The 14859-nt window shown below is 33.3% G+C and overlaps 1 protein-coding gene across 3 annotated transcripts in view; it reads left to right on the top strand.

Moving 5' to 3' along the window:
- The window catches only part of LOC148614558 (E3 ubiquitin-protein ligase rnf213-alpha-like), a 105952-nt gene that overhangs the window by 62471 nt on the left and 28622 nt on the right, over positions 1-14859 (top strand). For all 3 annotated transcript variants that reach the window (XM_088588723.1, XM_088588724.1, XM_088588725.1), the window contains 17 exons: positions 481-590; positions 1003-1140; positions 2013-2175; positions 2441-2535; positions 3375-3507; positions 4193-4300; positions 5114-5199; positions 6769-6960; positions 7672-7792; positions 8699-8878; positions 9279-9415; positions 9734-9941; positions 11027-11414; positions 12025-12172; positions 12868-13208; positions 13545-13711; positions 14470-14691. In XM_088588723.1, the coding sequence (XP_088444849.1) occupies positions 481-590; positions 1003-1140; positions 2013-2175; positions 2441-2535; positions 3375-3507; positions 4193-4300; positions 5114-5199; positions 6769-6960; positions 7672-7792; positions 8699-8878; positions 9279-9415; positions 9734-9941; positions 11027-11414; positions 12025-12172; positions 12868-13208; positions 13545-13711; positions 14470-14691 (2937 nt within the window). The remainder of the gene's footprint in view (positions 1-480; positions 591-1002; positions 1141-2012; positions 2176-2440; positions 2536-3374; positions 3508-4192; positions 4301-5113; positions 5200-6768; positions 6961-7671; positions 7793-8698; positions 8879-9278; positions 9416-9733; positions 9942-11026; positions 11415-12024; positions 12173-12867; positions 13209-13544; positions 13712-14469; positions 14692-14859) is intronic.

The raw sequence follows: 14859 nt of genomic DNA, 5'->3' as shown, positions 1-14859 counted from the left end.
CTTCCAACCTTTGCATGTTTGTTTGGTGAACCTATAAATAATGATATTATTTTCAGAAGTAAGAAGTTGGGCCATGGTTTAACTTATTTATGCTTTAAAATTGTGTCCATTATGAAGATTGAGTATTAAATTAAGCACAGCTATTTTTGGCAAGTTGTGTGGGCGGGTAGGGAAAATATTTCTGTAACAATTTTCTCTGCAACTACAAATCACAGCCAGTTGATATTTGGTATGCAACTTCAGTATGGGTTCCATATCATGGGATGCAGTTTCAGGTCTGTTACACTTCTACTTCCTGTTTAGGACATCCTGGCTATTTCTGTCCTTGGCCTATTTTTTAGAAAATGGTTTTATAGTAATCAATTTTACCTAATGAAATTTGTTTATTGATACATTTTAAAACTGTGAAAGAAAAAAGAAGCCATATTTGAAGCACAACTTTTTAAATGTATTTTGAATACTTTAACTTGTTAATTTCAGGTTGCATTCATTGGAATCTCTAATTGGGCATTAGATCCAGCGAAGATGAACAGAGGTATACTGGTCCAGAGAGAAGTCCCTGATATAAAGGAACTAACTGAAAGTGCTGAGTAAGTATATCATATTATATCAAGTAGTATTGAATATCAGATACAATGTTCATTAAAAAATTAGGTTTCTGTTGTCAAACCCAATGGTAGAAGGATTGTAACTCTACAATAAGTATCATATATACTTATGACATTTTGTAAAATCACCACTGATGCTTTCTTTTTATGTTTTTTGACCAACTCTATTTTAGCAAGTTATTGTATCTTTCAGAGTGATTGGTATGATTTGAGAAGTTAGAACTAGTCTTAGTATTCATGTTTTTATTTTCACATTTTGACACATCATTTGTTTTAAGGCTTATTTCCCATCATTTAAATAATTTATGCAATATCTTTTTGTTCATAAAATGTTAATGCTGAAAAACAGGTTTTCCCAAAACTGAAATGCATGATATTTCTTCTGTCCTTTCAGGGGTATCTGTTCAACTAGTAAGAAGGTATTGAAGTTAATCCGAAATATGATACCACTAATGGCTGATTCTTACTTGGAATTGTTCAAGAAGGCCTCTGACCAGATGAGAGAGTTCTTTGGACTGAGAGACTTCTACAGGTGGCTCATTAGATATATTTTGATGTATTTTTAATGCCCTCACTATAAAGTTGTAGGCAGAAAAGTTTCCTTGCTGTCTATATTATGTACATTCACTTTATTTTCCAGACTATAAGTTGATATTTTTTTTCAAGAAATGGCCAGGCTTGACTTATTGTCCACTTCAACAACAAGGATTTTTCAAGAAAAAATGTTCATCTACAATGCATTTTATTAGATTTGGTTAGTTCATTTTTAATTGCTTTCGTTCAAAATTTTGGGTAAACTACAATCAACAAAAGCCGTCACTTGTACAGTCAAACTGGCAATCAGACTTGAAGTTTATTGATCAGTGCCACTATTCTTTATAAATGAATATGAAGATGTTAATAAAAATATTGAAAAATATGTAAACATACTCCAAAAAATATGTTTACAAAACTCTTTTTACTGGTAAGACATTATTAAGTGTTCCAGAGTTATTGGTCCTTTAATATGCAAATGTATACCCATTTACAGTATTTCATTACACATTTGCATATGGCTCAAATTATATTCAGTTAAAGAGTAATTGACATGCAATTCAATAAAAATGATTGAACTCACAGACTAAGTACACTTTAACAAAAATACAAATATTCATTTAATTCAGAAATACTATACAAAGTAACATTCACTACTAAGTTATATATTGCTTGAATAATATGCTGTGAAAAACAAAGTGCTCAGCTTGGATCTCCGCTGACACCTACCATATAAATGCAAACGTCTGACCTTTACTTATCTATGTTTTTTTTTTGTAGATTTTGGTCAAAATTAGGCAATTTGACTTGAACTCTTCATCCACTTATAGTTCAGAAAATATGGTATATTTTTATTTTGTATTTTCTTAGCTTGCTAAAGATGCTGTACGGCTTTGTACACACATCTAAGAAGAAACCATCGTGGGCTCAGTTAGAACATTGTATTTTGAGAAACTTTGGTGGTTTGGAGGATGTTAAACCTGTTGAAATATTCTTCCAGAAATTATCTCACCTTGTTGATATAACCGAAAAGGTCAGTTTTAGGAATTTTCTACATTTGAGAAGATTATTTCCTGAAAGCTTTATTTCAGAAATATTATATTTTGTGATTGTATAAAATATTTTGTGGATCAACTCATTAAAAAATTTTGTTTGTATAACTTTGATGTCATCATTTTTTTTTATTGATTTACTTGTAAAATTTTTAGGCTTAAATTAAACTGTGAGAAAATTTTGTGATATTTGAATGTGATATACTCAGTGGATGTTAGAGTTATATTGCTTTTATGTGTTTACAGAGACCAGATGACCCTGACTGTACATCATCTGGTATGATCCAAGCCTGTCTTACTGGAGACAAAAAGTCAACTAATGTAGAAAAAGAATCTAACAGGTATTGTCTTTTTATTCTTTTTATATGAATATGGGGGGGGGAATTGTCTAAACTGTATATAAAGCTTATCAAAAAAGAAAGAAAGTATAAGTTACTGTTAAAGTGAAGTGACCTTTCAATTTTGGTTTTATTACAAAGAAATTACTCCTATTAGGAAAACATAGTGACCTGATAATTGATAAATTTCTCCTTTATAGACTTCTAAACTCTGTATTGGGATATTTATATGGCCCCTTTGCTTAATCTGTCATGCTTGGAGGCCATTATTATCCTGAATGTTCAGGGATCAACTTTTGCGGAGAGGTCTTGTGTCATACCAATATACACATTTACAGTCTTAGGTTAATATGAGTTAGGCACAGCCTGCAACAGAACATGACACTGATACATTTTTCTTACATTTGTAAAATCATTGAAAAAAAGGGACGTTCGGTTGGCCATTTAAAAAAAAATAACAATTCAGTAGACAGAATCTGGATACTGTAAATTATTCTTTTTCATTTTTTCTTTGTTCTTGAATTGCATATCTAATTTTAAACCAATTAAAGGGCTTTTTTCACTTTGAATTCACTTCCCTGACCCATTTCTGCAGACCTGTCAGATACCTATTCCTGTTTGACTGAATGTCAATCATTAGCCTTGCATGCGATGCTCAGTATAAAAGTGTAGCTTGAATGAGAAGCATACCAAGTCAAATTTTCCTTTATAGTCCTCAAATATTTCATACTTCTAGAATCTAAATGAGTCACATATCTGTAGTTAATGTTATACAAACAACAAACAAGGTACTCCTGATTTGAGTGGAAAGAATACTATAATTGATATAACTTTGTTTTCAGTGAGAGTAGATATTTGTTACTACTGACAGAGAACTATGGTGCATTAACTGTCTTACAACAGAAGATATTCACAATGGATAATGTACAGGTCATATTTGGTAGCAGCTTCCCTAAAGATCAGGAATACACACAGGTAAATAGACACACACAGGTAAATGGAGAAGACTTTGTAAACAAATGGTACTTTGATAGTGTAGTCATGGAAACTGGAATGACATCATTAGATTTACTTTTAGTTTTGATTTGTTCTTCAAATTTCTTGTCTTAAACTATGGACGGAGTGTCAGGAAGTTCTATATATGTAGAGTAAAACCAGAACTGTGAATGGCTAAAAAATATTCTGATTGAAGTGATAAAATTTGTCGACACGGAAGTAGATGATTCCACAAGTGCGGAGGAGATATTTTTTCCTTTAATAATGACATTGAGCTCCGTCCATCATAGGTATGGCCTAAAATCATATTAACATTATAAGAGAAAAGTGAAGTACCCCAATTATAGCTATTTATATACGTCATTCCTACACAATAACTGTTCAGCTTTTTTTGATTATTGTATAATGCCTATTTTCTATGTATTTTTAAAAATAGAATAACAGATGCTTTGATACAATGAAACAAGATAAAAGAAGCATATCAATATAATGATAAAATTGAATATTCATTTTTAATGTTTCATTAGCTTGTTAAAGATTGACAAGTCACATATTTTGGACATGATTTGATAGCCCACTTCATTGACAATGTGCTACAGTTAATGGGTTTTTATACACTGATGAAACATAAAATTCAATCTTTGATTACATTACATGTTTATAGGTGTGTAGAAACATCAACAGGATAAAAGTCTGTATGGAGACAGGAAGTACTGTTATACTTCTGAACCTCGAGAACCTGTATGAAAGTCTCTATGATGCTCTGAATCAGGTACGTCTTATTACCATAAACCGTTCTGAACCCGGAGAATCAGGTATGTCTAATGACCATAAACTGTTATACTATTGAACGTCAAGAATCTGTATGAAAGTCTCTACGATGCTCTGAATTAGGTACGTCTTATTACCATAAACCGTTCTGAACCCGGAGAATTAGGTACGCCTAATGACCATGAACTGTTATACTATTGAACCTCAAGAATCTTTATGAAAGTCTCTACAGTGCTTTGAATCAGGTATGTCTAATGACCATAAACTGTTATACTTCTGAACCTCGAGAATATGTATGAAAGTCTCTACGATGCTCTGAATCAGATATGTCCAATTACCATAAACTGTTGTTTGGCTGAACCTAGCGAATCTGTATGAAAGTTTCTATGATGTCCTGAATCAGGTATGTCAATTGACCTTAAACTGTTATACTTCGAAACCTTGAGAACCTGTATGAAAGTCTCTACAATGCTCTGAATTAGGTACATCAAATGACCATGAACTGTTAAACTACTGAACTTTGAGAACCTGTATGAAAGTCTCTACCATGCGATGAGTCAAGTATGTCTTATTTCGAACTCTTGTACAACTAAAGCTTGAGAACCTGTATGAAATCTCTACAATGCAGGTACATCCAATTACCATGAACTGAATGAAAATTTAATGAAAAAAAAGCAATGAGGCAGGCACCCTCAAAATAGATGGGGATTGCCTGGGCACGAACAAAATATTTTAGCTCATCATAGAACAAAACCATCATAATTTTGTAATTTTAATGTTTCCTTAAAACTAATTGGCAATTTATATATTCCAGTACTATGTGGTATTTGGAGGTGAACGATATGTAGATCTTGGGTTAGGAACCCACAGAGTAAAGTGTAGAGTACACAAAAACTTCAGGTAAGGTGTTTTTATTGAAATAACTTTATTACACCACCACTCAAGGAGTGGGTGATATATTGGAATCACCTTGTCCATCCGTCCTACCAACTTTTTGTCACAATTAACTTGCTTCCCAATGGATGGATTGATTTCAAATTTGGTATGTGGCTTCATATATAAATATATAAGACTCTGAAGTGCAATGGTCAAAGCTGAAATACGTTGGATGTCTAATGCAAATGCGTGGAAGTGTACTTGTATTCCCCATTCAATGTTGCCTTGAAATTTTACGTTCATAAGCGCATACAATGTTAAAGAGAAAACTAACAATTTGAAAGGAGAGTAATAAAGGTAGCTAGTATATTGTTGCCTGTATAAACAAAGGCAGCATGCATCATTACTAATTTAGAGTGTTAACAGTATATGTATTTAATGCAGCATCAAATATTAAAAGATACATTACAGTACTCAAGATCATTTGAGAACCATAAACTGTAGCTATGGGTTACAAAAGATAGCAGATACTGAAAGTCGTATTTCATGCATCATGAAAACTATAAAAGATATAATTAAAAGAATAAACGGGACAACTTTTTTATCATTGTATTAAAGATCTGAAATGTTGCTTTTTTATAACTTTGATATCATGAATTTTTACCTTTAGAAAAAGTAAGACATGCTTTTACAACAAATCATAGAGCGTATCTATGGTTGAAAGGCGAAATAGAAACTGCAATATTCGAGTTAAGAGTATTAGAATGTCAAAATTCCGGTGGACCAGACTAGCATGTTTCTCTTCATATTATGTACAGTCCATTATTCCATCAAATCTAGACCTCTGTAGCATCAATCATTCTTTGATAACCTGAGCCAATGTGTATAGGATGACACACCATCTTATACTACATTACATTCATATTTGCAAATTCTACAGGTACTGTTGATCAGTTTTTTATGTAGTACATGTAGTTTATACAACCATTTTATAGCTAAGCTACTCAAGAAGTATTTTCGTTTTAAAGAATACTCGTCTTTCTAAGAGACTGCCAGTTTTATTAATTTTCAACTAGGTGTAGGAAAACATGGCGAAAAATTATTAATTTTGTTTTTATAATATCCTCAATTGTTGGAAGTATGAACAAAATATCAACTTCCTGTACAAGTGAGGTAAGAATAGCACGACAATATGTGCATCCTCATGTTTTGCACTTGCAATGTTAAAAGAAACAGTTGGTTTGTAAATGAAAAATCTAAACATATAACAGTTATTTTCATTTCAGTTTGCAATTTATGTTTACTTCTATAATGAAGATGCCAAGAACCTTTTGCTTCTATTATTAAGAAAAGATTCAGAAGTGTTGTTAATCTTTCCCAGATAGAGAATAGAAAGAAAACAATGTTTTCATTATTAGGAGATATCGAACATGTGAAAAATAAATAGTTTAAATATAAAGATTTGGGGGTAAAAAATGATATATGGTCAGTAAACCAATATCTACTATTTAAGCAGCACTTAAACTTAGCATAACCTAAATTTTCCTCTTAATTCCTTTACAGATATTATGAATATTGCTGTATATTTTTCAGACTAATAGTAGTAGCAGAAAAGCAGATAGTCTATGATAAGTTTCCAATTCCATTGATTAACAGATTGGAGAAGCATTTTCTCTCACTGAAGAATATGTTGAGTCCAGCACAGTTAGATATGGCTGACAAACTACAGGCCTGGGCACAGAAATTCTGTGAGGTTAAAGGTCCACTTCACTTAAGGAGAGAAAAGTATGTGTAAACATAAATTATTAATGAAGTAATGCAAGTTTTTTTTTTATGTGCTTTTATAACTTCCTGACCATATAACAAGCTTTTTGCAGCTCTGCAAACAAAGTAAGGGGGTATATAGGTATCACTTGGTCTGTTTGTTTGTCTGTCTGTCTTTTCCTCTGCCCCCACAACACACATAGCTCCTTCCTCATCACTCAAGAGATTGTTAATTTTATAGGAAGGTTAGGGATCATATTAGATGTGTATGAAGCATAATAACTATTGTTTGGGAAATCAAAAGGGAGATAATCCAACTTAAGGGTTTTACAAGGAAAGACCTCATCGGCACAACATTAGGGATGTTGATGAAAGTTTGTGAAAAGGTCAGGCATCATATGTTTAAATGCTCTCTATGCAATTTTTTGCTCCCAAATCATTGCCTTTAATCAAATAACACCATTCAAGTAGTGTGATATGAAATGGATGAGATTTTTTTTTAAAACGAGATTTGTTTGTGCCTGTTTTTTTTCATGGAAATCGTCTTAATTCCATTCAGAGCAGGGGACACTCTTGTTTTGAGTTTGCTTACACTATTTCTAGTTCAGCTCAAGTCTTATATTTTACACTTTTTACCATTTTCATGCATAAATTTTCATGATTATGAATAATGTAGTATTAAAAAACATCCAATTATTTTAAAGTTATGTTGATGGTATATTTGTGTTCTAGGAGTGTTGAAATAGGGAATGCCTTTATGGGTTACCATGCTGATACATGCGCTGCCATTATACTACATGTGTGTCAGGAGAAAAGATGTGATGATGCTGCTATACAGGAAATTGAGGAAGAGGTTTGTCATACTTTGTTCAGCAGGTTTGGTTTCTTAAAGAATTCTTAGACCTAAATTCATATTCATGACATACTTCAAAGCTCTTTAGACCACAGCCATGGTAAAGAGTGATGAACACATAACCATCATTTCGTGCAACACATAGGCTGCATCTATTCAAAAATATGAAGGGACTAGACCTATTTGAATCAAATTTAATTACAGATACTCCATTTTATCATTATTTTACCATGGACTGGCCATTTATGTTGCAATTTAACCTTGGCTATCGCTCAGTGTAAAACGATGTGACATGAATGACCAGCCTGCGGTAAAACAACGATAATGATGATTTATTTCTTAATTCAACCATGTGTTTGATACTCAATTAACAAATCTTGAGAGCATGAGCAGTTCTTGAGAATGTCGTCACAATTTCATTCCTCTTTCACAGAGTTAAGGGTTACATTAAAGTTGAATCAGAATCTTTCATTGAAATCAAGGAATGGTTTGAAATTTAATTTGTGTGGTACTTTGTGATTCCTATATTGTGTATGTAGATCATCTTTCCTGAGTTCTCGTTCAAGCCATTTTTTTTAAGATTTTGATGTATTTGAATTGTCCCACTGCTGCTTGTTCAGTATTTATTGTTACATTTTTGATGAATTTTAGGAATCAGAACTCTTTAGAAATAGGGTTTTCAGCTTCATCGTGGTGGATTAATGTAGCCTGCATTCCGTGGTAGTAGCACATACACTTTAAGAGATACAGTTAAATCTGTTGATTATTATTGATGTGTCAGTCCTACTTACACGTCTTTTCCTAGTTTATTATGTAATCATAAAAAAAAGTTATGGGATAAAAGGACAAGGCATTTACATGGAATTTATTACATTAAAATCATATATTATACAATATTCATTGTAGATATTGCATGAGGCTAAGTCTATACTGTTATGGTGTGCCACTCCAGCAGCTGTGTTACAACATGATGGTCAGAAGGGTGATATATTTGATATCTACTTCCACCATCAACACCATGAAAGTTTAGCTGATTATCTTCAGTATAAAATTGTGGAGCAACGACAGGAGAATTTACGTGTACAAGTAGGGATAAAAAATATAAATTCAAAGCCTTTTAAGTACTGTGAAAGTACATTAATTCATGGATACCAATTTCCATAGATTTGGAAAGAAACACAAGTTTGTGGATTATTGAATTTGTGGTTTTGAGGTTTTCAATATACACATCAATGGGATTCTCCTTTTTGTTGGGAACCAAATTTCGTGGTTCGGCCAACCCAACAAAACCACGAAAATTGATACTCCACGATCTTTTTATGCAAGATTTTTAGTTTTCTGTTCTTCTATTTTATGTCTTTCTTCTATTTTTATACATACATTAATACAGTCTATTTTTTAACACATAGCAGTCAGAAACAAACATCTTCTGATCCAAAGTTCAAAGTCAGGAATAACTTAAGAACTTATGTTGATTTTATTGTAGATTACAACTAATTCAAAGACCCTAGCTACAGCCGACATAGAGATACTGTGTAGATTTATACCTGTTCAAAGAGAGAATGTCACACTACTGACATTACAGTCATTTGACACAGAGCAACAGTTCAGCAGAAAAGTCAAGTATGTAACTCTTATCTTTCACTTTTGTGAAGTTTCCTCACCTTTGGGAAAGAAACTAATGAAATTCTGACTCGAAAACTTACTAAATGAGGGATCATTGTTTTACATCATATAGGTGATAATATTTTGTCATACTGGCAGAAACAGTGTCAGTTATGAACGTAGTCTCAAACAATATCTTTTTTCTCTTGATAACAACATGAATATGCATTTTTTTACGTTATCAAGTGAACTGAGAAATGATATAAAGGTTAGCTCTCATTCTCTTATTCTTTAACAGTATTTTGACTGAAACAAAACTATTATGAACCCTTTTAGAGCATTCTTTGACCAGTCGGGCATATCAAACAAACTGTTGATCGTACAATGTGACTGTGGAGACCAGAATGCTGACCTGGTTGCCTGTGCTCGGTATGCAGTCCAGGGAGAACTACAACCAATCAGGGATGATAGGACTGTCAGCATACATGTTGTTTTTGTCCTACAACTTCCTGGCATTGCCGGTGGCTGTTTTACTGGATTTCAGGTATTTTGTTTTTCTTGATGTTTTATCACTTTGTCAGTTATTCTTTTGCCAAGAAATTTGTGAAGCTTAGTAGGAAGATGTAGAACTTTTTTCACTTTTGAGGTAATAAGTCAGAATGCGGGTCATATTATTAGCTCACCTGGCCATTGGCCATGTGAGCTATTGCCATCACTTGTCATCGTTGTCGTTGTTAACAATTTTTCAAACAACTTCTCCTCTAAAACTACTGAATAGATTTGCATGAAACTTATAATGATTTTTCCTTAGAGTGTCCTGCACAAATGACCATTTGGATTTTTGATCGCTTAAAAAACTTGGCTGCTGTATACTAAAATAGAACCTAAGGGTCAGACACCAGATTTTTGCATGTATCTCCAAAACCATAAGATCTAGCCAAATTTTGACGGGTGTGAAAGTATTCAGCATGATGAAGTCTATCAGTGGTCATATTTTGGTGAAAATCTGTTGACCCATGTTGGAGTTATTGCCCTTTTAGGATGTTTTTTGCTGTTTTTTGATGTTATTACTGTCAAAAATCTTCTCCTCAAAAACTACTGTACATAATTCAATGAATGTTGGTATTTTTGTTTTTTAGGGTATCCTTAAAAAAATGAACGTCTGGATTTTTGATGCGTTAAAAAACATTGCTGCCTTTAGTAAAAATAGGACGTAGGAGTCGTACAGTAGTTTTTTGCGTATATCTCCAAAATCGTTAGGTTTGGCCAATATCTTTCAATAGCTAAAATATCCTTATTATAAAGCCTACGAAAGTCTTCAAGGTATCAAAGTTGTCAGATGACTCCATGTAAGGGGTATTGCCCTTGGGAGGTGAAAAATGACTTTTTTTTTTTTACAGTTTTCAGCCTATATCTTGAAAACTATGATAGATAGAATGAAACTTTCTGTTGCTGAAATGATTCTTATTATAAGTCCTACGAAAGTCTCCAGGGATCAAAGTTGTCAGAGGACTCCATATAAGAGTTATTGCCCTTATATAACCCATAATCCTTCAAGAAACTAGTGTATTAATAACATATTACATGTTAATGAAGCATTTATTAAAATTCATTTAAATCATACTGTAGTGTGGATTATGGCATTCAGTACATATAGATGATATCCACCCATCATCCGACGATATACCAACAGTGGCTGAAATGCATGGTCAGTCAGTCAGTGCTTTACTTGCATCTACCAAGGGCAAATCTGAGGTAAATATGGAGGTGGAGGAACAGTCAGAGGATCAACCCATGGAGGGAGTGGAAGCTAATGATGGAAAAATTGACCTAATGGACATTGATGCTGATATCAGACATGAAAGGGGAAATATACCTAGAAAACATTTTAAGATTGACAGTTTGATAAAGAAATGTATTCAGCCAGCCTTAGGAAATGTTAAAGATCCACGATCAACAACATCTAGAGCCATTGATAGACTAAAGATCATTCTTTTTTGTTTGCATCATGAGGAAGGTAAAACTAATACATTATCAGTGAATTTAAAGTTTGAAATTGTTGCAGGGATATATAGATTCTTGTCCATAAATACATCCATTAATTCTTATCATTTTATTGCCAGGATAAAGTACCTATTTTTATTATTTTTATCACAAGCAGACTGGAAATAACTTACAAATTCAAAAACAAGTACTTCTGGAATAAAGGGAGCTCACTCCTTTAACTATTTATTTAACATTTAACATGTTTGGCATTACATCAAAATGGTCACGACACAAAGTTTTACCCTTGTATGATATTTTGCTATTCTGAAGCTTATTTGTTTGAAGGCCTTTTTCTCCAAACACTTGACAGATTGTAATTGGTACATGTATATGATTGTATCTTTCATGTGTTACAGTTTAACTTCATATTTTGCCCTTATCCACGGATTTTTGCTGAATTTGTTGCCATGCACTAGAAAATTTCATAGAATATCTATTGGACTTTGTTTTTCTATATGAAACATAAGATTAAATTTAATTATATCAGAAACCAGTGCTTCAAAATAAGAGGATGTAAAACTTAAATATTGAGTCCATAAATGCCGTTTCGGGGTTTGACATTTTTGTTGCATTCCTACTAGGTGATCTGACTGTGATGTCTGGAATAGCTCAACATCTCAGCTGTATTCTTAGGGAGAAAGAGGACACCACTATTGGAAGAGACATCACAAACTGGCTATCAAAAGAGGCATCTAAACCAGAAAACATAAACAGGGCTGGCACTTTCAGGTAGGAGGTCATAGTTCATGTCATATCAATAGGGCAGGTAGGATGTAACAGTTCATGTTATCTTTAACAAAGAAAATATAATCAGAGCAGGTACATTCAAGTAGAAAAATGGTCATAGTTTCTAACATCTTATCCAGGGAGTACCAACAGGGTATGTACATTCAGGTAGAAGGTCATAGTTTTTGTCATCTTATCCATAGAGTACCAACAGGATATGTACATTCAGGTAGAAGGTCATAGTTCATGTCATATTGATATGGAAAGTAGGAGGTTGTAGTCAGTGTTATCATTACCAAAGAAAATATAAACAGTACAGGTACATTCATGTAGAAAAAAGGTTATAGGTTATGTCATCTCAGCCAGAGAGTATCAACAGGGCAAGTGCATTCAAGTCATAGGTCATAGTGTATGCAAAATACATATAAGTGTATATTGCACTAGTATAACTAGACTTTACTTTGATGATAGTGTCATTTTTAAGTTACAATGACCTGGTTAAGTGAAGTTTATGTATGTTTTTTTCTACAATCAGGCTAAATGGAAATTTAAAAAAACCTGTTATGTTTTGCTCTTTCGTAGTTAAACCTGTATGAGAATTTTAGAAATGAAACTAAAACTTTTTGTAAGGATTGAAGACTTATACAAGGCTTAGTTAAATACTAGTAACTTTCTTATAATATAATTTTCATTCCTAGAAAATTTGCAGTCGGGTGTCTAGAGTCAAAGGTCATTCCTATCCTGGCAGGAATAATTGCATTCATCGATACCAACAAGAACTTAGATATCTTGGCTACAAGTCCCAAACATGGCTGGCAGCTTTGGTTGTGGGTGGAGATATTCAACAACCCAGAACTTACCCAATTAAAATACAGAATGATTGTGTCCCCAACCAAACAACAGGAGCTTCAGGAGGTTTCTGTCAAAACAACTTCTAAGGATGGAAAACCATTTAATAGTACCATGCCATTTTCTTGGTTGATTTTTAGTCAGATTGAAGAAGTTTTGAGGGAAACAATGCAGGCAAAAGAATTTGAAGGTAAACAAAATATCTTAATATGATAATTGAAAGATGTTTTTCCCACCTATAATTAAATAGAATAAAGTCTTCAGTACCCCATTCCACTTTGCCCACTAGTTGACAATTCAAAATATTTCCATTTGAAGCTGCATTTGAGATTCATATCATATATTTCACAAAATTTTGCTTTTTTCTTAACCAAACATATAAGTTAGCCAAGTTTTGTGTCATCAGTGTGATTAGCCACTTCAGTAGGATCTGTATACTATCTATGCACATTGTACACTTCAGTCAGAAGACTTGATTACTGTTTAATGCTTAATTTATACTTTCCCCCCTTTTTTCACTCTATAGATAGCCATTTTGATGTTGTGATGAAAGCATCTGACATCCTATGCACATTGCCATTTGGGAAACTTCTATTCTCCATTGAGGGAACTCACATTCATGAGATTCTCAAGTGTTACATTGGAGACTTTGTACACATGGTACATCCAGTACAGACTGAGGAGGAATGTAGAGTAAGTATTTTTGTACACATGGTACATCCTGTAAAAACTGAGGAGGAATGTAGAGTAAGTATTTTGTACATATGATACATCCTGTACAAACCAAGGAGGAATGCAGAGTTCGTATTTTGTACACATGATACGTCCAGTACAAACTGAGGAGGAATGTACAGAATTTTGTACACAAGTATATCCAGGACAATATGAGGAAGAAAATGTTTGTGTTTATTCTGTTTAAACTTATAAGCATGGTATGGTAAGTAATGAACACATGTATGTCTTGTACAAATAAGGAAGAAATGTACAGACATTACTCTACATACACGCAGTACATCCTGTACTATCAGTACTCTGTACACATGCATTTTCAGTAAAGGAGGAGGGAACATTAACAGTAAGTGTTACATTGGAGAGTACATACACTGGGTACATCTATGTACAAACAGAGGAAGAATAGTTAGAAACATGTTCTTGTGGCACATTGAGTACAAATTAAGTAAGAATTAGTGTAAAGTTATTTTAGAGAGAGACACGAGACTATAGATTGGCTGAAAGATTAGGTTAAATTTATTTCTTAGCCCATCATTTAACTTATCAACAAAATCTTAGATGTACTTGAAAGATGGTCATTTTAAAAGTTTAATGCCTGCAAGGGAGATAATTTGTCTTTAGGAGATTTACATGTTTGGAGATTGTAAGTTTGACCCATCTTAAGTCATTTTGTCAATGAATTTGATGAAATTCAAATTTGTTTTTAAATTATCTTTTAGATTGTTTGTGAAAGTGTCATCAATGGCTGTAGACATCTTATCAGAGGAGAATTTGGAAGATTGATTCCTTCTTTAATTGGATGTCACATTGTCTACATAGTGAGTGACTCTCGCTACAAGAACTTCTCCAACATTGTACACGTTTGGCCTGGCTGCTGTCAGAGAATGACAGAATTTCAGGAAAAATCATCAACATTTTATCTTGTGACTGATGAAGAATTTGTAAGTTGTACTCCTACAGAGGTATATGCAGTAGATTATTATCTGTCTGTCTGCGTGTCTGTCCTTCCTTCCTTCCGTCCTTCCTTCTGTTTGTACTTCTGTCCTTGTCCTCCCTTCCTTCTGTCCGTATTTCCATCCTATCATGACGCAGAGGGGTACCCATCTCTT

The sequence above is a fragment of the Perna viridis genome, chromosome 6, assembly GCF_037379345.1.
Source record: "Perna viridis isolate PV_CMFRI_1.1 ecotype Kerala chromosome 6, ASM3737934v1, whole genome shotgun sequence".
NCBI lineage: Eukaryota > Metazoa > Mollusca > Bivalvia > Mytilida > Mytilidae > Perna > Perna viridis.
This window is presented reverse-complemented; position numbering and strand designations above follow the sequence as displayed.